The sequence below is a fragment of the Ceratotherium simum genome, chromosome 1, assembly GCF_057802395.1.
Source record: "Ceratotherium simum simum isolate JZ-2026a chromosome 1, ASM5780239v1, whole genome shotgun sequence".
NCBI lineage: Eukaryota > Metazoa > Chordata > Mammalia > Perissodactyla > Rhinocerotidae > Ceratotherium > Ceratotherium simum.
In genome coordinates, this window is record NC_141900.1 from 36,999,713 (window position 1) to 37,025,158 (window position 25,446).

The window sequence follows — 25,446 nt, forward strand, 5'->3', positions numbered from 1 at the left end:
TAGTTTTAAAAAAGCTTACTTTAAAACAAACATTTTTTATTTGACTAAAAATACTTTGACTTCCAAATAACATTAAAGGAGAGCATAAGGTTTTTTTTAAGTTTTTTTAAGTTTTAAAAACTTTCAAGTTTCACTTTATCCGATAAGATTAACAAAGATTGAAAAATGCTAACCTAAAGAATATATTCTATTTGGAAATAATCCCAATTATCAAGTTTCTGAATGAATACTTAAAATATTTCAAATATAATTCACAATGATCCAAATTGTGGTAAAAATTGTTTTTGTCATACTAACTAAAATAATCTGATAATACTCCATATGATCTAAAAAACTGAAACAGAATTTCATGGGGGAGAAAAAGATGAGGGGATTGTTCTAGATTAAAAGAGACTAAAGAAATAGTCAAAGGCAAAGCATCCTACAGATGGGAGCTATAAAAGACTTTGCAACAATTGAGGAAAATCTGAATATAGATCTGATATTTGATGTTATTACGGAAATATCAACTTTATTAGATTGGAAATGGTATTGTAGTATGTAGGTATGTCCTTGTTCACAGGCGATGCGTGTCGAATACATAGGGATGAAGTGCCATGATGCCTGCAACTCACTTTTAAATGGTTCACAAAGAAAAGAGAGAGAAGATGAAACAAATGTAGCAAAATGTTAATAATTAGTGAATTTAATGAATGGTGTATGGTGTGAATTTTATTACTTTTTCAAATTTCCTATGGGTTTTTAATTTTTCAAAATAAAATGTTGGGAAAAAGAATGAAAGAACACATATTTTTCTAAAAAAACTGACAGTGATGGGCCGGCCCTGTGGCTTGGTGGTTAAGTGCGCGCGCTGCGATGCTGGTGGCCCGGGTTCGGATCCCGGGTGCGCATCGAGGCACCACTTCTCCGTTCATCCTGAGGCCGAGTCCCGCATACAGCAACTAGAAGGATGTGCAGCTACGGCATACAACTATCCACTGGGGCTTTGGGGGGAAAAATAAAATAAATAAAATCTTTAAAAAAAAAAAAAAAAAAAAAAAAAAATAAAAAAACTGACAGTGAATTTGAAGAATTTGAGTAGAGAATAGTTATAATTTCTAATAGTATGTTCAGTGAGTATTAGTTAACAATTGTTCTTTTTTAATGAAATCAGGCTATTTTTATCCTAAAAGAATGATGCTAATCAATAAATGCAATTTTTCTATTTTTCAGATGGTACAAATAGGAATTTCCTAATCACATAACGAGTGAAAGAACACAACTACTTTATCAGATGATCATGATATTCTGATTTACCATAAGTATTTACTAAGCCTTGCTTCTTTTTCACTAAAGCCCACTTTGTAATACTTATAATTATGCAATTTCTCATCCAAGTATTATCATTACTGCTCTTATTCTCTACCAGCCAATTTTTAAAATATTACTTAGGTAGAGAAGCAAGACAGACTGAGTATACTTAGATTATCTGCAGATTTCACAGATCTAATATATTTTTAAAAACTGTGATAAAAGGGGTTGGCCTGGTGGCATAGCAGTTAAGTGCACCCTCGGCTTTGGCAGCCTGGGGTTCGCAGTTTCGGGTCCCGGGGGCGGACCGACACACAGCTTGTCAAGCCATGCTGTGGCAGCGTCCCATATAAAGTAGAGGAAGATGGGCACGGATGTTAGCCCAGGACCCATCTTCCTTAGCAAAAAGAGAAGGATTGGCAACGGATGTTAGCTCAGGGCTAATCTTCCTCACACACACACACACACACACACAAAAACTGTGATAAAATATGTTTAACAAAAAACTTGCCATTTTAACCATTTTTAAGTGTACAATTCAGTGGCATTAATTACATTCACAATGTTGTGCAACCATCACCACTATTTCCACAACTTTTTCATCACCCAAACAGAAATTCTATAACCATTAATCAGTTAACTCCTCATTCTCTAACCCCCACACCTGTGGTAACCACTAATCTACTTTCTGTCTTGATGAACTTGCCTGTTCTAGATATTTAATATAAGTAGAATCATACAATATCTGTCTTTTTGTGTCTGGCTTATTTCATTTAGTATGTTTTCAAGGTTCATCCATGTTATGGCATGTATCAGAACTTAACTCCTTTTTATGGCTGAATAATATTCCATTGTACATATATACTACATTTTGTTTATCCATTTGTCTGCTGATAGACACTTTGTTTCCACCTTTTTGGCTATTATGAATAATGCTGCTATGAACATTGGTGTACAAGCATCTGTTTGAGTTGTTGTTTTCAATTCTTCAGGTATATACCAAGGAGTGGAACTGCTACATCATATGCTCATTTTATGTTTAGTTTTTTGAAGAACCACTAAACTGTTTTCCACAGTGGTTGCACCACTTTACGTTCCTACCTGTCAACGTACAATGGTTCCTATTTCTCTACATCCTCACCAAACTCATCATTTTCCTTTATAAATTTTTATTATTATAGCCATCCTAGTAGGTGTGAAGTAGTTTCTCATTGAGTTTTGATTTGCATTTCCTTAATGACTACTGATGTTGAGCATCTTTTTATGTGCTTGCTGGCCATTTGTATATCTTCACTGGAGAAATGCTATTCAAGTTCTTTGCCCAATTTAACTGGGTTGTCTTTTTGTTGTTGAGTTGTAGGAGTTCTTTATATATTTTGGGTAGTAAACTCTTATCAGATATATGATTTGCAAATATTTTCTCCCATTCTATAGGTTGTCTTTTCACTTTCTTGATAATGTCCTTTGATTTACAAATGTTTTTAATTTTGATGTTTAATTTATCTATTTTTTGTTGTTACTCATGCTTTTGGTGTCATATCTAAAAATCCATGCCAAATCTAAAGTCATGAAGATTTACCCATGTCTTCCTCTAAGAGTTTTACAGTTTTAGCTCTTATATTTAGGTCGTTGATACACCGAGTTAATTTTTGTATATGGTGTGAGATCAGTGTCCAATTTCATACTTTTGCATGTGAATTTCCAGTCATCCCAGCACCATCTGTTGAAGAGACTACATACGGACTTGAGCGTCCTCAGATTTTGGTACCTATGGGGTGTCCTGGAACAAATCCCCCATGGATACTGAGGGATGATTGTATTCTTTCTTCACTGGATGGACTTGGCACCCTTGTCAAAAAGCAGTTGGCCATAGATATATGAGTTTATTTCAGGAATCTCAATTCTATTCCATTGGTCTATATGTCTATCCTTAGGCCAGTACCACATTGTTTTGATTACTGCAGCTTTGTAGTAAGTTTTGAAATTGTAGTAAGTTTGAAATGTGAATCCCACAACTTTATTCTTCTTTTTCAAAATTGTTTTGGCTATTCAAGGCCCTTTGCAATTCCATATGAATTTGAGGATTGCCTTTTCCATTTCTGCAAAAAAGGCTGCTGGAATTTTGTCAGGAATTGCATTGAATTAGCAGATCACTTTGTTAGTATTGACATCTTAACAATATTAAATCTTATCCTTGAACATGGGATGTCTTTCCAGTTACTTAAGTCTTTACTTTCTTTCAGTAATGTTTTTGCAGTTTTCAATGTACAAGTCTTGCACCTCTTTTGTTAAATTTATTCCTAGGTATTTTATTCATTTAGATACTATTTTAATGTATTTCTTAATTTCCTTTTGGGGATTGTTTGTTGCTGGTGTATAGAAACAACTGATTTTTGTATGTTAAGCTTGTACCCTGCAACTTTACTAAATCCATTTATTACCTCTAGCAGGTTTCTTGTGGATTCTCTGGGATTTCCTATATATATAGGATTATGTCATTTGTGACTAGAGATAGTTTTACTTTTCCCTTTCCAATTTGGATGACTTTTATTTCTTTTCTTTCTTTCTTTCTTTTTTTTTGATCTAATTGCTCTGGCTAGAACTTAGTACTATATTAAATAGCAGTGGTGAAAGCAGGCATCCTTGTCTTGTTCTTGATCTTAGGATGAAAGCTCTCAGTCTTTCACCATTGGGTATGTTGTTAGCTGTGGGTTTTTCATAAATGCCATTTATCATATTGAGGAAGTTCCCATCTATTCCTATTTTTCTGAGAGTTTTATCATGGAAGGGTATTGGATTTTCCCAAATGCCTTTTCTGTGTCAATTGAGATTATCATGAGGTTTTTTTCCTTCATTCTATTTATGTGATTCTAATAGATTTTTTTATGAATAACCAAGATCTTAGTTTTTGGCAAATTTTATATAAGTCCCAGCATAATTCACTGAGAGGATCAAATCTATCTTTGGTTTGATAATATTAGAGGGACAATATGAATAGTCAGACACAAAACATTTACCAAGTTTGGACATGGTCACTGAAATCTTCATGTGCTGAAATTTGCTTAACTTTGTCTGTTTAATATTTCCTTGAAGAATCAGGAAATGCATTATGTATTTTTCCTTCACCCAAGTTATGAGACTTTGGAACTTTTTTCCCCTAATTTTCACAGCGACCACTGTGTTTAGACTATCATACCTACTTTTATTTGTAATATCTCCCTTAGGTTTCTTCTTTGTCCACTCAGCCTTCAGATGGCATTATCTCACCTCTCCTCTAACATTTACAGTAATTAAAATCCAAACATACTTGTTTGGAACAGATCTTTTTATCAAACATAAATTCTATTCTCATTTTTTACTATCTATATGGTTCTCTGCTTGAGTTGAGAACAACTACTTACTGACAGCTGAGAATAACTTTTTATGTCCATTTACAAATATAATCTTCTCTACCCAGAATGTTTTTTCTGTTCTCCCCCCACACCAATGTATCTCTTTGCTCCTTTGAAATTTACACAACTGATTAGCCCTTAGTTTATCTTTGACACTGTACTTCCTTTATAACTATTCTAAAATTTTTTTTCTGTATAATCTCTTATCTGGTTGCTAATTCTCTTCAGGATAGATTCTCTATTTCTTTTGTATTCTAAGACAATGGAGGTGGAAATGGAAAAACCAACTAGGGACTCTGTAAGTACACTGACTCAAACTCTACCACTTACATACACCACAGGGTTGTGAGGATTCAACAGAAAAACAGAAGTAAAACGCCCCTGAAAGGAAGAGCACAATTTCTGCCTCTAGTGCCTACAATAGGAACTCAATAGATTCTTTACATTTAGATGACTATAAATAAGATTTCCAAGCAAACCTTTTTTTCAACTTCCAAAGGAAGTCTCACATCTCTTCTTAGGAAAAGCTGTGGTGTTTCCCTTTGGGGATCCAAATTAGTCAATTCAGCAAGTATTTCTGGCCAGTCACGAACATGTTGCAAGGGTTTATGATAAGGCTTGAGTTGGAGGCCTGAAAAACATCTTTCCTTTTATTAATGATAAAGTAAAAATAAATCAATTATATCAACACATAGAAACACTGTATTAAACTCTCTGCACTTAAGTACTGAGTATACACAAATTGAAGGTCTAAATTTAAAACAACATTGACTTTAATTAATATTACTGCCCAATTTCAGGTTAATTGCTTTTGTTTTTAAGAGTATAAGAATTATGAAAATAATTCTTAAAATAAATAAAATTTATCAAATATACTTAAGATCCTTAATTCTATGATAGCCTATTTAACTATGATACAATTAGTAGAATTTGGTGTTTAAAAAAATACAACTAAACCATTAGATAACCAATCACAACAACCTCAATTAAATCCCTTATGTATTTGCAATTCTTTGTCTGAGAGACAAATCTATAGTGACATTAGGTTGATTTTAAATAAAAAGATCTGATAGAAAACTAATATAAAGAAAAACAACATTTGTATTACTTTGAGGTGAGGTGAGCACTGAAAATAAAGGCAAGTTGGATGAGTACTGCATTTAATAGCATTCCAATCAAATTCCATTGCTAGAGAAGGAATGTTTTGTTTTTTACCACTTAAAACATTGAATGAATTGGGACAGGTGGTGGGGTAGGCCCAGAGGCTTATCTATTTCAGCAGTTTGAACACTAATAATTTATATAACATAGAACATTGTATCATTTCAAAATTTAAAAATCAATAATAAACTGATGCTACACTTAAGTTTACCAACCCACTCTCAAAAAGAAATAATGAAGTTTACACAACAGAATAAGAACTTTCTTACTGAGGTTTTCTGAACAGATCCAAATAGTGAAATATTGCTGTGTTTCTTGAGAGAGACGCATTCCTTCCATTATCTGCTGCACTGTTGTATTATTTCCATGTTTCAGTTCAACAGAACGGTATGATCCATCCATTCTGTATATTCGAACTTTTTCATACTAGGACAAAGAATGATAATAAATTATGAAACCTGGTTAGAAATTATACATCCCAAACCAACAAAATGCTTTAATTTCAACTTCATCTGCTTTATTATAGATTTCTAACATGAGAAATATCAGAAAAACTGTTTCAAGTGAGAATCTGTTGGCAATATTTTTAAAAATTTTACTTCTATTATTTATATTTTCCAGTTTCCTCTGGATATTCCATGGTCAAATAAGTTTGAGAAACTAAGGCAAATGGCTTTAAAAAAATATTCAACTTCAAAATCTTCTAAGAGGAAATTTTAAAGCCATTAATGTACAATGTAAATATCATATGGGGGATACAGACTTGGTTAACTAAATCTGGTGTTAGGTACCAGATTTAGAAAATCTGGTAAATTTAAATCTGGTTGTCAAGTACCTCATGAGTTTAGTGGACCACAAATTATACTGCAGAAATGTGCACCAGCAATAATTTGTCCTAAGAGGAGTCTGTGATAGAAGACTCTGCAGGTAAAAGTTATACAATGTTTCTTTTCTCCAGGTCGGAAAATCCCAGAGAAAAATGACATTCTCAATACATTTGTATTATTATAGAAGTAACTGATGCCTCCAAACAACTTTCAGGACAGTTCATTTTGGATAAAAATACCTAATTCCTCTTATCTCATACATTCTGATATAAAAAGTTTGCCAGGAATAAACATGTGTTTTAACTATACAGTTAGAAAATAAACTGCAATGAAGTATAACATAAAGGTGCCTGTACCGCTTATCTATTTCCTTGTGTTTGTCTTGTGCTCATGGAAGAGTGTTTTGACAAAATGTGTATGAGTGTGTGTGTAATTTTCCTTACAGGCAGAGATCATATATTTATTCTTTATCACTTTCAGCATTTTATTGTGTTCAATTCACAGAAATAATCCACAAATACTTATTGTCTAATTGATGGGAATGTCTGCAAAGGCTCAGACATATGGGTTGTATCTGTTGGTATCAAACTTTATCCTTTATCTGTTGGTATAAATCCTTTTATCTGGTTTGCAAGTTTTCAAACAGTTTTTAAATTGATGATAGTTTTGTTGTCATCCCTATAACTTTTAGGCATAAGTGAGTTTTTTCCAATTATTAATTCTTCTCGGTCTTAGTGTCACTGCTAATTATTTCAGACATAATTAGATGGAAAGGCCAGGCTGAAGTGGAAGAATAAAAGAGCTAGGAAATCTCCTATTTTAACCCATTCACTTTCTTGAGGAAAATGAATGTGTAACAGATAAGTAACTTGCTGAAACTAAATTAATGAATGATGTGTAATGTTATTATTTACAAATATGAAATATTGCTTAGAAGGCCTAAGTAGAAAGATATGCTTCAATGACTAGATCATAATTTGTAATTAGCACTTCAAGTATAGAGATTATACTGGAAATTAGATAAATTTTAAGTGATTGAAAGATTTATTTATTTATGCAAGTTTTGTCATACAAAAATAAATGTCCAAATGTTAGGAATGAAAACAAATTAATACCTATACAGTCTAAACATGAGGTTTTATAAAAGCAGTAAAGAAGCTATCCATCCATTCATCCTTCCATTCCTGCCACAGAGCTTCAAATTACTTATCAATTTAAATGCGATGCTTTGCTTTAACTATTTATGAAGATAATTCTTACTGGTTTGTTAATGGCTTCCTTCAACAATTTTGCAGCTTCTTCCCAATTATTTTGTTTGTTTTCTTCACAAATATTTAAAGGGGATCTTCCTTGTTGGTCTGTTATGTGCTAGAAATGTCGGGGGAATAAAGGATAAAGAAAAATAGACATTACAAATATATGGTATTCTAAGGGAAAATATTCAATCAGTCAAAGTCTCATAAAAAACAGACTCTTGTCTAGTATTAAGTAAACATTAATCATACTTAGTACATGCTATGCTTAAAATAAACATGAACTGCCAAAGATGAAAGACACAAAGCCTATTCAATGTGTTTTTTTTTAAAGTTCTGATCATAGATACAACAAAGATTTTGTTAAAGCTATTATTTTTCCTTTTACAAAATACTTGTTAATACGAATTCTAGAAAATGGGTAGAAAATCTTTTTCATTCTTTAAAGATATTTTTGAGCAAGTACAATATAAAATGAAAAGAGGTTAAATTTTATGTACATTCTGGGATGGATGGTGGTGATGGCTGCACAACAATGTGAACGTACTTAATGTCACTGAACTGTATACCTAAAAATGATTAAAATGGTAAATTTTATGTAAGGTATATTTTACCACAATAAAAAAAATTATGTACAAAAGCAAAGTTTATACACAAATATTACTTATTCTATATAGTAAGTGAAATTTGTTTTTTCAGCTGCTCTCTCAATACGCAATTTAACATTTTACTGTCATTACTTGTTATTCACTGCTTGAACATTAAAAAAAAAAAGAAAACCTGGAAAATAACTTACTCTGTCAACTTCTGGATGGTTTAGGAGAATCTGTACTATTTCAGCATGTCCTCCTCCAGCAGCAAAATGAAGAGGAGAACTAAGCTGCCCATTTAAAAGGTTTGGATTGCACTTCCCTTTCTCTAACAATATGCGAGTGGCCTCAACTTTTCCATACCTATAAAAAAGTAAAACACCTAAAAAAGTCATCTGAAATGTTTTTTAAAATCCAAATTTTAGGCAACATCTCAAAGAAATCTAAGATTTTTCTAGGGCAGAGGGCAAGGAATTAAGACACTAATGTAAATGTTTTCAGTGCCTAAGGATTTCTTATGAATTATTCTGGTTCAATTCAGCTGTTCCTATTTCTGATCAACTGGGAGAAAATACAACTTCAAATACAAGATAGAGCAGATGATAGAGAACCACTGAACACAAAGTAAAGTAGAAAAATTATAAATTACAGAGTGAAAATTTTTAGTCAAAAATAGGTTTGGAATCAGAAAGTAACTCATAAATTTAATAATGCTTTTCACTTGGGCCTACGATTTACAAAATAGGCCTAAAGATGTAATTCTATACATAGCTGCTGTATCAGGCAACGTTGGAGACACAAAAATATGTAAGATACATAGTCTCTGCTCTGATACAGGTGTACAATGTAATCAGAGAGTAAAACGAAAACATGGGATAAATTACATAGTGTTGTAAAACTTAAGGAACAGTTTAGGATAACAATCAACAAAATAAGGCACTATATATTTGTCAAATCAAAATAGTATATATTAATGCTTTAAAAAAAAGTCAGTAAAGGAAGATATGATTTCAGTCTAAGATGGTCCTGAAAAGTGTTTTGATAGAAGAACAATTTGAACTGGATTTTAAATGGGAAGAAACTGAAGAGATGTCGAAGGGAGGTAAAATATTTTAGGTAGTAGGAAAAGGAGTATGCAAAGCAAGGACGAGAAGAGTACAAAGCATGTGCCAGACAAAGTGAGTCCACCATACGGTTACAGTGAAAACCTTATGTAAGGCTGCAATCTGAAGCAAGGTGGAAAAGTAATTCATTGTTTGGAAATAAATGGGCGGGAAGGAAGAAGGTGAAAGGAAATTTGCTTTTAGATGTGGTGCATTTGAGGGGAAAACAGCGCATCTTTAGAACTGATCCGATTTGGCTTCAACTTTCCCTCCTTCCCCTTCACGTACCTTGTGGTTTTATGCCCTGAACCTGCCACTTGTATCCTACCCATTCTTATTCATGTGACATTTTGTTCACATTCTTTGCTATTCTTGAGACGTCCTTTTCCTCCTCCTCATTTTGTTCAGGTTAAGCTCTATTATTTCTTTGAAATTTAAAATTTTCTTTGAAGTTTAAAATCTACCTCCTCTATATTCCCACTACATTTTAGCTTCTTTTATGGGATTTATCTCATTTTACCTATTTTCATCCTTGTTTATATACATCTCTATTAGCCTGGAAATTCCTTGAGGGTAGGGAGAGTGTATTTGCATTCTTCAAACTGCCTTCAGCACCAAAAATGAGTAACTAAACTGTTTAGTAGGCAGTTGAAAATGCAGGCTTGGTACTGAGAAGGAAGGCAAAGGCTTGGGATATCTATCTGAGAATATGCAAATTCATCTAACTTAAAAGAATATCGTTAAGGCTGGGAGAATGGATGAAATTTTTCTAGGAGAAAATTTAGAGAAAGATGATCATCTTAGAACAATGAAATGCATCTTGAAAAACACTCTTTCAGGACAGGAAAAGATACTAATGGAGCAATTCAAGTAATAATAAAAATAATTAATACAAACATACATTTTGTGTGATGTTTTAAAGTTTTCAAGGTACTTTCTTAAATAACTAATATAATCTTCACAGATTATAAGCTTCACAACTTATGAGGCAGGCAGAAGGATTTTTATTGCACAGATGAGAAAAACGAAGCTTGAACCAGTTCTCATGGTTACTAGCCAGAATTAGAATCCAGTTTTCTGAATCTTAGGATAGCAGTTTCCATACTATAACAGATGCTTGGGTGACAGAATGGAGGCCAGTATTTCAATAATAATGATAAAGTAACAATAATATCCTGCATTTGTACTGACCTTCATTATAGCTCCATTACGCCCTTTCAACTCCACTTTGTTCTTAGAACGAAGGGGTGATCAACAGTAATAAATGCTGCAGAGCAGGGAAAGAGATTAAAACTCAGAAAAGGTTAAGAAGGTTTATGAAGAGTGAAAAAGAGAAAACAGTGAGTGTGGCCCACTCACCTTTGAAGTCTGGCTACGAAAGAAAGGAAAGAAACAGGATAGTGGCCAGAAGAGGCAGCAGGTTCAAATAAAGGTTCTTTTCAAGGAGGGAGAGAACCATGTATGCTTGAAGGCAAGAGGAAAGAAAGTGCAGAAAAGGAGAAAGTAAATTTAATGGGGAACAAGGATTTTTACTTGCATACCCTATGGTACAAGAGAGAGATGGGAACAAAAACTGATCACTAAGGGTAGAGAAGAAGGACATTTCTCATGGCTTCAATGTTCTTTGAAACTAAGGGATAAAACTATCTGATGTGAGTAGAGAAAGAAGTAGTGGGAGTTTAAATGCTTAAGAGTAGAAAGGTGTAGAATAGCTTATAGGGGAGGACTAAATGGCTCATGGGATGAAGGAGACAAAGAGGACACAGAGCTAAGCTACAGTGAAGGCCCAAATGAAATCAGATGGAATAATTTGTAGGGAGCCAAATCATCGTAGTTCTAAAACACCCTCTAACAATGATGTGAAGCCTAGAAGTACTATCAGAGACAAAAGACAGCAACTTGAGAGAGGGAGAGAGTATGGGATGTCAGTGAGACATTTACTTGAGTGGCTGACAAGTTACCCATATGGGGAGAAAGCCAACTTAAATAGTTTTGGAAAATGGTGATTCTAGTAAAGAATAGCGTCTAGGTACCTGATCACCAATATGAGAATTTTAAAAGCTTGGAGCAATCCTAGGGGTGCTTTAATTAAGTGGTTCTCAAAGAGTGGTCTGGGAACCCATGAGGATCCCTGAAATCTCTTCCAGGTGTCCTCTAGGTAAAACATATCTTCATAATAATACTAAGAAGTTATTTGCCCTTTTCATTCTCATTTTCTTATAAGTGTACAGTAGAGTTTTTTAGAAGTTACGTGACATGTAATATTGCAACGAATTAAAGGCAGAAGCAGATGTAAGAATCCAACTATCTTCTATTTAGCTAGAGAGTAAAGAGATTTGCAAGAATGTAAAACAATGCTACTCTTCTCTCTCTCTCTTTTTTTTTTTTTTTGGTGAGGAAGATTAGCCCTGAGCTAATATCCGTTGCCAATCCTCCTCTTTTTGTTGAGGACGATGGGCCCTGGGCTAACACCCGTGCCCACCTTCCTCTACTCTATATGTGGGACGCCTGCCACAGCATGGCCTGACAAGCGGGTGCATAGGTCCACTCCCGGGATCCGAACCTGTGAACCCTGGGCCGCTAAAGCTGAGCACATGAACTGAACCACCATGCCACCGGGCCAGCCCCCTCTTCTCATTTTTTATTTTGCAAAGTATGGTATATTCCATAAGATTGTGTTATTTATGTTATTATTGTTATTTTTAAATGAATTAGTAAATACTTAAAATATTTTTCAGTTTTAACTTCTAATCTGGTAAATAACATTAGATATAATTCACATAAACAAAAGCTCTTAGGGATTTCTAAGAGTGAAAGGGGTCCTGACATCAAAGTTTGAGCACCACTGATCTAATAAAACTCTCATTTTAAAAATGAGAAAACAGACCAAAAGGGGTAAACATCTAAGTTTATAAAGATAGGCTCCAAATCTCAGTCTCTTGATGAGACAGCCCAGTATTCACCTCCTCAATCTTTGAACCAACTAGTAAATAAGAGTATATTTCCAAGATAAGGTAATTTAAGTTCTTACTAAATAGTTAAATCAGTCTTCATTCACATTCACATCAATCAAATGATCCATCTGATTAAAAGTATCGCAAGGTGACCCATACTACTCCTGGTGTACTAAACTTGGTCGTTATTTCCAGCTGACAGAAAATTAATTTTATCAAAGAATACAACTCTTTTCCTTGCTGTATTGTAGTAATAAGACTTTCCAAATAAAAATACTACAGATTAATGAATTTTAGATTCAGACATCAAAACCTTTAAATTTTTATAATATTTTAATAATAACAGCCAACATTTATTGAGTGCTTATTATGTGTGAGGTACTCTCAAAGCATTTTCTCCTTTAATCTTAAGAAAGGTACTATTATTAAGCCCATCTTGTAGATAAAGAAACAGATCCTTAGAGACATTAGGTAACTTGCCAAAGGTCATACTTTTAGGAACTAACAGTTGGGACTTAAACCTAGGTACATTCCAAAGCACTTTAAATACTATACCATACTTCTGTTTTTATGTAACAGGTAATTAAAAATATTAGCATTCTTTTATTACAGAAGAATACAACCCCCTACCACTAAAAAGGGCATCGATATAGCCAAATGTTAATTTGGGATTACTAAACTAAAATTCACTGCCTCTCTCTTTCCCAATTGCACAGTATACTTTCTTGGGGTTTGAACTATATTCTCTGCCTCTTTTTGTTTAGTTCCAGGTAAAGCATGTGATTTCTTTTAGTACTGTTGCTGATACCAGTATTTACCAGTAATCTGAAGAAACAACTATAAGTGCAGTTAAAGAAGATTTAGGTTAACTCTTTCCAAATCTGAATATAAAAATTCCCTGTAATGGGACAACAATTAGAACACATTTACAGAATAAGGGAGCATATTTTTAAGGAAATGAAATAAGAGCATATTTATTGAATAAAGGAGCATAATTTTAAGGAAACAGCATATTTTTAAGGGAGAAAAGATGTATATTAAAAAGCAACTATATTTAGCTACTCGATCACAAATTTTGGAATCAGTGAAACCAAAAGAATTTGAGCTGGAAAGAACTCTAGAAATGATCTAATGAATGCATTTTACATATAGATTTAAAAAACTGAGCTGCAGAGAGGTGAAGTGAATACCTTGCTCAACATCATGCAGCTAAGAAGTTGTGGACATTTAACAGGCAGTAAAGAATGTAGGCACTTCTTCAAGTAGCCAAAGAACTTCATTTTAAATAATAAGTCAAAAGCAAATTTCCCATAAGAAATAATGGTAAATAACTTTAATTATGTCCTTTCTAGAGGATGGGCTATAGCAAACAGTTAACTACCACTGTGAACACAAATTGAAGAACTCAGCCCAGCTAAGGGGAAGAGTTATCATTACATCAGAAGAGTAGGAGAGCAACAACTACACTGGGCAACTAGTGGAAAGAGCTAACCCCAATCCTGTGAGCTAAACCCACTCATCTAAAAAAAAAAAAAAAAAAGGAAGGCTTTGATTTTAATAAAGGCTTTTGGAGGTTTCCTGATACCACAGCTTGCCAAAGAACTAAAAGGATACTTTTCTAACATGATGCAGGGTCAAATCATAAGTAGTTAACACATGTAAATTTTATAGTAAGGATAAACAAACATAACTCCAATACAAAAACAATAGAAACTGCAAGGGTGAATAAGGACTTTGTGCTGTGCAATAGCACTTGCTAGTCCTTAGCTGTCCTACTGTATGACCTGGTTATGCCTGAGATCACTAACGATTCTTTTCCCATGGGGCAGATCTTGCAATTCTGAAGAGTGGCACATGTACGGTAATCAAAGATCTAAACAGAAAGCTCATAAAGCAAACATGGTAGAGAAAAAGTGGCTGGAATGAGAATAGTTTTGAAAAGAAGTAGTAATATTTATAACTAAAGATTCATTCTTTCTAAAAAGAAAAGAATAAGTAATCTATTTACCAGCATGCATAATGAATGGGTGCCCAGTGGTCACTATCTAATTGGTTGACTGAAAATCTTTCATTGAGAAGACGGCTTAGTAATTCTGAATCTCCTTCACAGGCACTTCGATGGAGAGGAAAATCATCTACCCACTGTCGTTCCCTAATCATTAAAAACAAATTAAAAAACAAAAAACAGCACTGTTGAAATTCAAATAGTTTCAAAACAAACATGATATATTTATGAAAACTATATATCACTGAGCAGCTGAAAACTACATCATTTATGCAATGACTACATTGTCTACTAATTGCACATATCATTTTATTTTATTTATTTATTTATTTATTTTTTGTGAGGAGGACTAGCCCTGAGCTAACATCCAATGACAATCCTTCCCTTTTTTCTTGAGGAAGAGTGGCCCTGAGCTAACATCCGTGCCCATCTTCCTCTACTTTATATGGGATGCCGCCACAGCATGGCTTACCAAGCCTTGCGTTGGTGCGTGCCCAGGATCCGAACCTGTGAACCCCGGGCCGCCAAAGCAGAGCACACACACTTAACTGCTTGCGCCACCGGGCCGGCCCCTGCACATATCATTTTAAACAATACTTTAACATTACAATGTAAGTTTTAAAAAAGCAATGTGGAGTAAAATCAAAATAGTACTTGTCTTCTGTGACACTGCTCATGCTTCTCTGCCATTTTTCCTGTTTGGGAATTTGGATTTTTGAATAGTCTGGAGCTCCTAGACCAAAGTATGGATTTATTACCACTTTATCTACCTAGAAAGGGAAAACAAAACAAAAACAAAAAACCCTTAAGAGCTATAGATACTTGACTTTAATATATATAAATAGAGCTAAGTGTAGATGTCATCTTAATGTTTACAATTAGTAACAGAGGCATTTATCTCAAGAAAAAAAATTACATTTGAGATGAAATGTCTTTTGAAATCAGAGCCAAAATTCATTCAACTCTTACCCGGTTTGTATACTGAAGATCTGATCCAAACAAAGGGTTGTAAATACAGGTATCTGCTTTCTCTAGGGCTAACATTTTACTCTTTATTTCTAGTGCACTATAGCCCATATGTAGTGAGTTTTCTGTCTGACCTGATTCAGTAGCATATGCAGGGTTTATGACATTAGTTTTTATCCGCTCAAGAGGAGAAGGTCGGAATAAAGCTGGAATAAAGTGAGATTGTGCATGACGTTCATCTAACCACCTGGCAAAATAGAAAGAAGTATTTGTTCAAAAGTGAATAGGAAAAAAGCAGACCACTATCCAACTCTGATATGTGATACTTTTTAATATTAAATTCAGATTTTTATGCTTTTAGTTAGTGTTGGTTAAGTACTTCATTTACTATTCATAAAAGTTTTGTTAATGGACACAGCAAACTATTTTTAAAAATGTATATACCATTGTAATAATAAAAACTTCTTTCAAAAAACTTGAAGCACTTTTAAAATTTAAACCACTGAGATGTAGGTGACATTAGCCCTGTTGGTACAGAAAGACAAAGGCATGACAGGTTAAACGACTTGTTCACTGGTAAGAGTAACTCATACTAAATCTAGTTTTGTAACAAAGCAATCTTAATTCTTAACTAGGGCAGTCTTCATTAATTTTGAAGAATAAAATGAATGTATTGCAAGCAAATCAGGACAATCTTGTCTTTGCGGTTTTTCATTTTTATATTATACTTCAAAAACTTGCCATTTCTTAATACATATATTTTCTTCCAAAAGTGTCTTTATCAGAGCTAATTTCTACTATGAACACGTATTTGGTTTATTAAAAAATATTTTTAATGGCAATTCTTACTTATCCAAGGCTATTAACATCCTTGCTGTAAGCGTAGCAAAGTGAGTGCTGGATTCACTACAGACTCGCATAATATCTTGTAAGCAGTAAAAAATTGGGCATCCTGGAGTATATGTATATTTAGTATTATCTGAAAAAGAAAAATGAAGAATTATGCCATCATATAAAAGGTTTACAACTGCATGTTTTTTATTTAAAAGTCTACAGTACGTTAAAAAAAATTGTTAAGTTTAACATAAATTGTTCTAGATTTGGAATTAGAAGACCTGGATTCAAGTGATAGCCAGCTCCGTGAACTTATCCACTTGGGTGAACACAGCATTTAGAATCTTGGAGGATTAGCAGCAACTGTCCCCTCTTTCTCTTCCTCAACAATGTTGCAAAACTCTGATTAATAAGATTTCCAATACCATTTAAAATACTGAACTTTTTAACTTAAGTGTGGCTGGGAAAAAAAATATATCTGGAATGCTAGAGCTGGCTAATGTAATACACGTAAGTACTGTGTAGAAGCAGGCTGATGGGATGTCCACAGTGGGTCATTAATATATCATCACAATTACTACTACCTTACATGAGGCCAGTACTCTATAGGTTCCAAAGTGATTTTAACATCTAATACCTCATTGAATTCTTCCAGCACAATGAACCAAGTAGGAGCAAATACCTGTCTTACAAATAAAGAGCTGAGGCTTAAAGAGGTGATTTGCCCAAGAGCACAAAATTAGTGGGCTGCAAGGTCTGCACTGAAACTCAATAGTTTTTCCATTATTCCAGGATGTCAAAAGCTCAAATTAAATTTTCATGTTAGATCTAAGTTCTTTAAATATTACTAATACTGTTGGGCAGAGTATTTTAGAACTATTATTGACATTTTCTTGCCTCAAACACAAGATAGGTACTCATCATAATCTGTCAATTTTCCAAAATACTTAAATATCTATTTCTATTCTATGTATAGCTTATGCTTTGAAAAATCTCTCATTAGAACTTGAAAACTTTTAGTTTCAATTATGGCTTCCCTCCTCACTTCTTTATTCTACTTTTAAAAACAGAAACAAAAACACTGTTGTTCAGTCCAGAAGCCTGAATATACTTTGAAATCAAAACATCTTTAAGTAACAAATTTCTCCATCTTCCATTAATTTAAAAACATGTATTTTACAACAGTATTACAGTAGTAACTGTGAATGCAAATTCCTAAGTTCCTCAATAGACTTTAACTTAGCATTTAAGGTACATAGAGATTCATAAGATAAAACTTAGACTTTACCTTTGACAACTGATGGAACAATAAATAATGCTGCTTCTCTGCCCATCTTCTCCCCATCCAGAGGAAATTTCTTCATTAGTACCACTCGTTTTCCTAATCATTTTTTAAAAAGTCAGTAAAGATAAACATAATAGGCCTTTAAATCTTATAAATTATCTTGAGAATTAGAAAAAAATTTTAAAGGCAGTATTAAGAGGAATTGAAATAAAAAAAGTCAATTTTATTATATGCACTAATAAAAACTGGTAACTCTGATAATAATGCAAATCATTCTGTAGACAATCAACCAGTAGATTCATGGTCCTGGTCTTGACTTACTAGAAGAGGAGCTTCCTTTAGTAAGGAAAACTGAACTGCTGAAGATTGAGAGAGCAACTGAAGAGAACATTCAACCTCCACTCTCAATTTCAGTTTTTATTAAAACTTGATTGGGTTACAAACTATTGTCTAAATTGTAACCACCATTCTTAGTCTGTTTTTCCTGATTGGGCAGCAAGAGAACTATAAATAATAACCTACAAGTTTTGCACTTTAAAACCTCTCATCTTCTAGTGACCTTTGCCGTGATTTTTATCAATCCTCCCAATCTCCCCACCCCAAGAAACAGAACCTTGTTCCTGACCCAGGTAGGAATACCTAGCTGCATACTTTCTGTTGACAGGTAGATAATACACGAATTCAAGGAGCTTCATTTATTCACAAAATGCTGGAGTCAATATTCATGATTATTATGGCCCATTATTATTATAGCCCTCAAATAGTTATTTTACAAAACAGACACTGTACAAAAGATAAGTGTTAGATACAGAATAACATTCTAATAAATTTCAGAGGCAATATTTCTTTTGTCTGGCTTGAGGTCACTTAATCTTCCCTGCCTTGCTGCTTCCCCAAACCCAGTTCTGATCCATTATTTAACTGCCTACTTTGCAAATTATAGATGTAACTATGAGATCTGTTCTGGGGAAAAAAATAAAAGCACTGACTACAAGTTGGGAGATGAGAGTTCTAGTCTAATTTCTTCCATTAATGGCAATATTTTAGCAGGTGACAACCTATGTCTGCATTTCCATTTTATAGATGTGAATGACCATATACCAACTCACAGGACCAATTTAAGAATTTCATGAATAAATGTGGTAGGACTTTATAAACTATATATAGCACTGCACAAAAAGGTAAGGCATAATGACTGCTATTATAAAGTAATTTGTGATCTTCATGCGATATTTATATAAGGAATCATGTCACTCTATAAAAATATTTCATACATTTAGAAAAACTCAATTGAATAGGATAGTCAGGATATGGTATGGCTTATTAATATAATTGTCTATTTAGTTAAGTAAAACTTCTCTATTTTAATTTCTCTTATTAAAAGCAGCCTGAAAATATATTATTACATTTTACTGTCTAAGTATACAAGGCATAATTGTGCTGGACATGTTTCAGGTGCCTGTCCACTCATAACTTCCCCTAAGAGAAACTACCCAGCCCTCTGGCCAGGGGACATTTTTGTTAACACTGACACTGTCTCCATCCCCTTTCTGGGTGAAGAGTGGTAGCCTTTGGCTAATCCATAGCAAATTATAACTTGTGATTATAACTCAGCTCAAACATGTGATTTGGGCTAACTGGATTTCTGTCTTAGCATAGATCCTGAAAACTCTAACAATTAAGCAACATTAACAAGTCTGGATAAAAATTTATCAGGAAAGTCCAATACTGAGGTAGAAAAGATTGACAAATTTGAGGCATCCAAAAAGAGCCTTTCACATGCCTTGATCACCCACAAGGATAGTCCCCTTTTTAGCTAAGATCAGTTTCTAGATCATTTTATTAAAAAGTAAATCTGATAATTAGGGAAAGGAGATTCTCTGTGGGTCTCAGAATGTGTATCAAAGATCTGTAAATTTATGCAGGAACTTCTTATAATCCTGAATTACAACACTTAGAACACCAACCCACAAAAACTCTTCAGGCCTTACCGGGGAGGTTACCTCTTGGGGAGGTTACCTCTTAGGGAGGTAAAATATGGTGAATGATGCCTCCAAAAGTTATGAAACACAGGCTTATAGTTCAGCTATCTATAGAAAACGAACACCCAAAATAACTAATAAATCAAATCACAGGATTCAGCCTTATCTCTGTAACAAAAACAGTCTCTTTACTGAAACAGATGAATTAGACAACTAATCTCTATAAACATGAAAAAACAGAAAAAAACACTGAATAAGCTTTAAAAAACCAAAAAGTAGGAACAGAGAAGTATGCTCTACTTCACCACCACCAACTGTTTTCAACTGCTGTTTGACTGAACTTAGCTTTACCTTTTTAATTATAATGCCTAAATCTTGGACTAATTTCTTTAACTTCTAACTGCTATCTGCTTCTTGTGAAACTATGGCCTGAGAAATTGATCATTAACTTTTAATCAGTTTCATAACTGATAATGCTATACATTATTTAATATTTTAAATGGGGCCTCAACCTTTCACGGTTAATATTTCTACAATTCAGTTTGGCTCTTCTTCTTACTGTAACCAAAAGGAAAGAAAACCTCTGCTACCTGGTAACTTACAGGACTCTCTTTCATCCATGAATCTTAACTTTTACTTAGTTATGGAGAGAGGTTTATAGTTTTCTCTGTCTTGGAATAGAGAAATAAAAATAGTAGTTCAAAGATACTTACCTATACTTCTAACAAAAGTAATTTGTACTTTCTTTTAGTTTTCAAGCCACCTCTTGCTCTCCTCTCTCTACTGAACAAATCAGTAACACTGTGACTTATTTAAATATTTTTCAACTTAAAAAAAATTTATAGTCAAGTTACTTCTTGAAGGGGCTTGGCTGACCTTAAAAAAAACTTTCTGAATCTTTTTCAAGTGTTTTAAATGGTAAGGAACATAAAAAGAAATTGATTTTAATATATTTTTTAAAAGGTCTTTCTCCATAGGCATTTAAAGCAAACTGTGTTAAACAAAGAAAAGAAAAGTTTCCTACCTCTGATACCCTGGTTTGCAGGAGAAATTGGTTTGGTGGTTTCCACTACATAATCCAATATGCCTTGTGTTATTTCACTGTTGCCTTGAAGTTTAGTTTCCAACAAAACTTTCTTTCTCTTTTTTTTCTGTCCTTCAATGGGAACTTCATGCAACAAAATCTTGGATGAAAAAAATAATATCAAGAGAAAGTTTAAAATAAAATTTACTTGCCCTAGAATATAGTAAGCCAGCAGTCTTTCTTAACCTTAGCTACATATCAGAATAATCTGGGAAGCTTTTAAAACAATATCAATGCCCAGCTTCATCTCAGACCTATTAAATCAGAATGTCTGGAGAGTGGAGTCCTAGTACTGGAAATTTTAAAAGTTCCCCAGGTGATTCAACTGTGCAGCCAGGACTGAGAACCAGTAAGCCAGAGCACTGCTGAAGTAGCAGCCTCCTGAGAACCCCTGTAGTATCCTTTAACAGATTTCAGATAACTAACCTTAAAAAAGCAATTTAAGCAACATGCTAGAGAAATTAGTTGGAGTCAGTCTAGATTAGAAGTATTTTATGATGCTTGGAATCCGTTGTATGGAAAAGATAACAATTCTGTTTTGGGCTCTTTTTTTTGGCCTCAATCACGTTTACTAATATATGTAACATAATTCAAGACTACAGAGAATAACTTAATTGCCTAAAACTTAATTAAAGGTAAAAAGATCATTTAAAATGAACTGTTAAAAATAGTTCTTTGGGAAAATAACCAAGAACAATGTTTAGATTGGAATTTTAAATAAGGTAACTTTTGCAATGGTTTTTTAATTTTTGAGAGCCATTCCATAAGTTGTACTAAAACCTAAATCTATAAATTATAAGGAAAACTCAAACAAGTACCTTTTAATATCTAATAATTTATACTAATCAAAGAATAGAAAAATGGTCAAAAGGCATGCAGCAGAAAAAAAACATAGTGATGGGCAGAGAGCTACGATTTTCAGTTCTACCTTGTCAAGATCTAGGTTGTCAACTAGAATTTACAGGATATGGTGAGACTTTATATGTAAATGAAAATGATAATGGAGAATGACATTCAATAGTAGCAAATCAAATGTTAGTAAATTGTTCTCACTTCATATGACTTAGCTCTGTATTCCCGAGAATTGAGACTGGCAGTATTCTTTGGACGAATAACAGCAACGTATGCATCTTCTATATTTTCTGGATTTCCCATTGCTTTATAAAACAAACAAACAAATCCCGTGAAAGACTAAAGGACATATGATCACTCAGAAAAACAATGTTTTAAAAAATGTTGATTTTTCTTAGAATATACATACTACCTACAAGGCAAGCCAGAGGCGACTAACTTACCACCGAACTATTCAAAACCTTAGCTTATAATTTAAGATTTCCTTGTAGTCCTTTTTTCCTATTCTGTTAGAGATAAAATTTTTTTAATGGGAATACATACTTTCATAGGTCTTAATTGCGTAAGAATCTGCCTTTTGGACCTAAAAAAAAGTGATATGATTATAAAATGTCTTGTAAATAGTAAGTAAATAGTGACTTGAAATAGTGTTTCAGAATAATACACACTTATTTTCCATTAATTACACAAGTGAATGTTATGTTGTCAACAGTTTGGAAGCTGGAAATAGGTAGCTGCCATTGACACTCTCTCCAGAATATTTAGAAAGGAGAACTTTGATATTAGACATTTGGATAAGCTAAAGTATAGTTTATAATTTTCTTTGGAGGTGCCTATCACAGACTCAAAAACATAGTCATTTGACAAAAGCTTTCTGATGATGACTTAAGAATATTTTCTACTTCCATTATTAATTCCCTAGATAATCCAAATATATATATACATACACACACATATACATATATATATGTATATATATGCACTTTTTTTCCCAAACTGATTTTAAGTCTCCGCTGGGCAATTTCCAACAAGTAATTGAATTTCAAGCACTCTCTTGGTTGTTAAATAGTTCTATCTCCTCATTAAGCACTATTATTAATTTTTTTCATGGCTAGACTAAAATGCATCTCTGTATTGAATATATTGTATTTATCTTTTTTAAAAAAGCTTCCCATCATTTATATGCCAGCAAATTCCTAAAAGACCATCAAACAAGGAGTTTCTTTCCTGGCCATGTTGAGATGAACCTTCTTTAGTTTTTTTAAAGCCCATTAGGCATTAAAATGATCTTATTTAACGAAGATTTAACGAAGCAACACAAAGAAGTAAATAATCCAAGAAAGAGAAAGATATGAGACCTAGAAAGCAGCATTGCTTGTTTTAAAAAAAGCACATAAGATCAGACTAAACACAGTTAATTCCACCAAACGGATGGAATGTTCTCTTCAGCAAGACCAAATGCGACCACATTCAGTTATTCCTTATTGTTCCAACTCTCAGAGAGAAAAAAAGAGATCATTTCCAAGAAAGGTTTTCGATGTCATTTGAGAGGAGATCAAAGAATTTATTCTGTCTTCTCAAGTGCAATTAATAAAGTTATTTTGGAACCTTTAATTCACTACCCTATATAATAATAATAAATACCTTATAATTGGAAAATTGCCTTAAAAAGAAATTCTTTTACAATCCAGTAACTTTTGGCATTTTAAGTAAACGTTAGCCTAAGAGTAAAAGAACCATTAAAATTATTGTCCAAAAATTTTATTATAAAAATTTTCACTGATTTAGATTCAGAGAAACTATAAATATTTCACCAGAGAAACTACATTAAAACATTAGGATTCAGACATTTCATTTTGTGAAAAGTTCTGAGGACACATCATTTATTCTCACTCTATACCTCACGGAATTTTTTTCAGTTCAGTTTTTCTGTAAGATCATTCTTAAAACCTACCTCATGCAACAGAGCTTCCTACGTGAAAAGGATGAGGCCTTTTTCTTCTCAGAATTTCTATTTAGCAATTACTTTTTACTTCAGATTAACAATGACTTCAAGATAAAACCTCACAAATTAGGAAATGTAGGGATGCCTCCTTGAAGATTGCAAGCCCCCAAAAGAAAGACATTGTATTGTGAATACATTGTATAACATACATGGCACAATTACAGAAATCTTTTTTTCTATTACACACCTAAAAGAGAATCATGTAATTCTTAGTTTTCTAAACACAATTTAAAGCAAATCAATTCCTCTGCTGATCAACTCATGTTAAGAAAATGTCTACTAGCAAAATCCTTTAATTGTTAATACTCATCACTTCTCTAGAATATTTAGTATTGCACGGTACACTCAACTTTTAAAAGATAAGCAAATGTGATGTAATTAAAAAAAAGACATAACCATGAGGTCAAAAAAAAGATTTGTTTTTACAACATTTAATGTTAACATACCCCTAAAAGAATCTAAAAACCGATTTTTAAGAAATATTCATACTCGAATATTTGAAATATACATACTTTCAGTGACATGAAACAAGGAAACAAAGGCTTAAGTTAGGAAAAGAATAAAAGCTAGTAATACATGAAGGCAAAACTGCTAAGGCGGAAACACATGCAAAGGGGTTGGAGGAGAGTAACTTGAGCTAAAAATAATAGAGAAAGGTATAACTGAAGTTTGCAACATATTTAAACTGAGTTTTAAATAAGCGTTCAAGTGACTAACTATAGGAAATATGTGGCATTTTGTTAAATGGCTCATTCTACCCTGGAAAATGCTTAGGCATAAATGATAATATGCTGCCTAAGTAATGAGGTCTTACAAATATGTAGAAGTGGTTCTCAATTGGAGGTGGTACCTACCTGGGATCATTTTAAATTTGTAGGGGCATTTGTGGTTGTCACTATGACTGGGGGAGGGGAGGTATACAACTGGCATTTAGTCTCTATGGGGCAGATTTGTTTACAGTTTCTTTACTACGCTAGACAGTCCTGTTTAACAAAATGCCAATAATGTCTTTAATAAGAAACATTTGCTATATAGAGCACAGATGGACAAACTTAAAAAGCCTTTGCAATGGAGAAAAAGAGAAGATTCAGTATGTGAATATGAGTATCGTAAATTTAGTAAGCAGAAGTCAAAGCTGACAAGATTTACCAGTCTGCAAAGTACATGCTAATAAAAATTACCAACAATGATCAGAAAGTGTATCTTCATAAATAAAAACAAAAAAATGGAGCATTATCTTAGGGCTCTGTAAGATGTTCCTGAGACAGCACATGATCCCTCCTTCCTCTGTCCTTAAGCAATGTTTCTGAACGCTTTAAAACCCAAGCCAACTTTAAATAACCAAACCAAACCAAACAAACCTTACCATCCACATAGTTGAAAAGCACTAATAAAATGTATTTTCTTTTTATCCCCACCAGCCAAAATGATTTTAACAAGTTGTCCTTAAGTTTTTATTTTCATTTTCTAAATATAGCATTTAATATATTTTTAAAATAATATGAATAGCTAACACCTATAGTGCTTACTATGTGCTAGACACTGTGCTAAGCGCTTTACATATATTAACTCATTTTATTCCCCCCAAAACCTGATGAAATAGGTATTATTATTGTTATCCCCATTTTACAGAAAAAAAAACTAAGGTAGACAGTGACTGTTACTTGCCCCTTCCCCATTTTCCTGGAATAATTCACTATTTTAAAGCATTATGACATTAAAGAGAAGAGATAGCAACTAAATAGCAAGAATTCCCCTACAGAGATTTGTTGACCACAAAAATCTCACCCTTTTGCTACTCAAATTGGTTTCTGATAATAAAAGGAGAGGAAGTAATAATAAAGCAGAATAGAAAATAGCCAT

The 25,446-nt window shown here is 33.3% G+C and overlaps 1 protein-coding gene across 4 annotated transcripts in view; it reads right to left on the reverse strand.

Annotated features, from left to right (window-relative positions):
* KRIT1 (KRIT1 ankyrin repeat containing) overlaps nucleotides 1–25,446 on the reverse strand; it is a 38,028-nt gene that overhangs the window by 11,238 nt on the left and 1,344 nt on the right. For 2 of the 4 annotated variants that reach the window (XM_087419683.1, XM_014788162.2), the window contains exons 2-12: nucleotides 21,780–21,883; nucleotides 20,667–20,826; nucleotides 17,664–17,756; nucleotides 16,391–16,520; nucleotides 15,545–15,788; nucleotides 15,230–15,345; nucleotides 14,579–14,722; nucleotides 8,720–8,876; nucleotides 7,931–8,038; nucleotides 6,113–6,269; nucleotides 5,162–5,313 (exon numbers count right to left, since the gene is read on the reverse strand). In XM_087419683.1, the coding sequence (XP_087275809.1) occupies nucleotides 5,162–5,313; nucleotides 6,113–6,269; nucleotides 7,931–8,038; nucleotides 8,720–8,876; nucleotides 14,579–14,722; nucleotides 15,230–15,345; nucleotides 15,545–15,788; nucleotides 16,391–16,520; nucleotides 17,664–17,756; nucleotides 20,667–20,826; nucleotides 21,780–21,881 (1,563 nt within the window). In that variant the 5' untranslated portion in view covers nucleotides 21,882–21,883. Of the gene's footprint in view, nucleotides 1–5,161; nucleotides 5,314–6,112; nucleotides 6,270–7,930; nucleotides 8,039–8,719; nucleotides 8,877–14,578; nucleotides 14,723–15,229; nucleotides 15,346–15,544; nucleotides 15,789–16,390; nucleotides 16,521–17,663; nucleotides 17,757–20,666; nucleotides 20,827–21,779; nucleotides 21,884–22,121; nucleotides 22,141–23,532; nucleotides 23,672–25,446 lie in introns of those variants that run through there. The other 2 variants (XM_087419753.1, XM_087419820.1) reach the window with 2 other exon arrangements.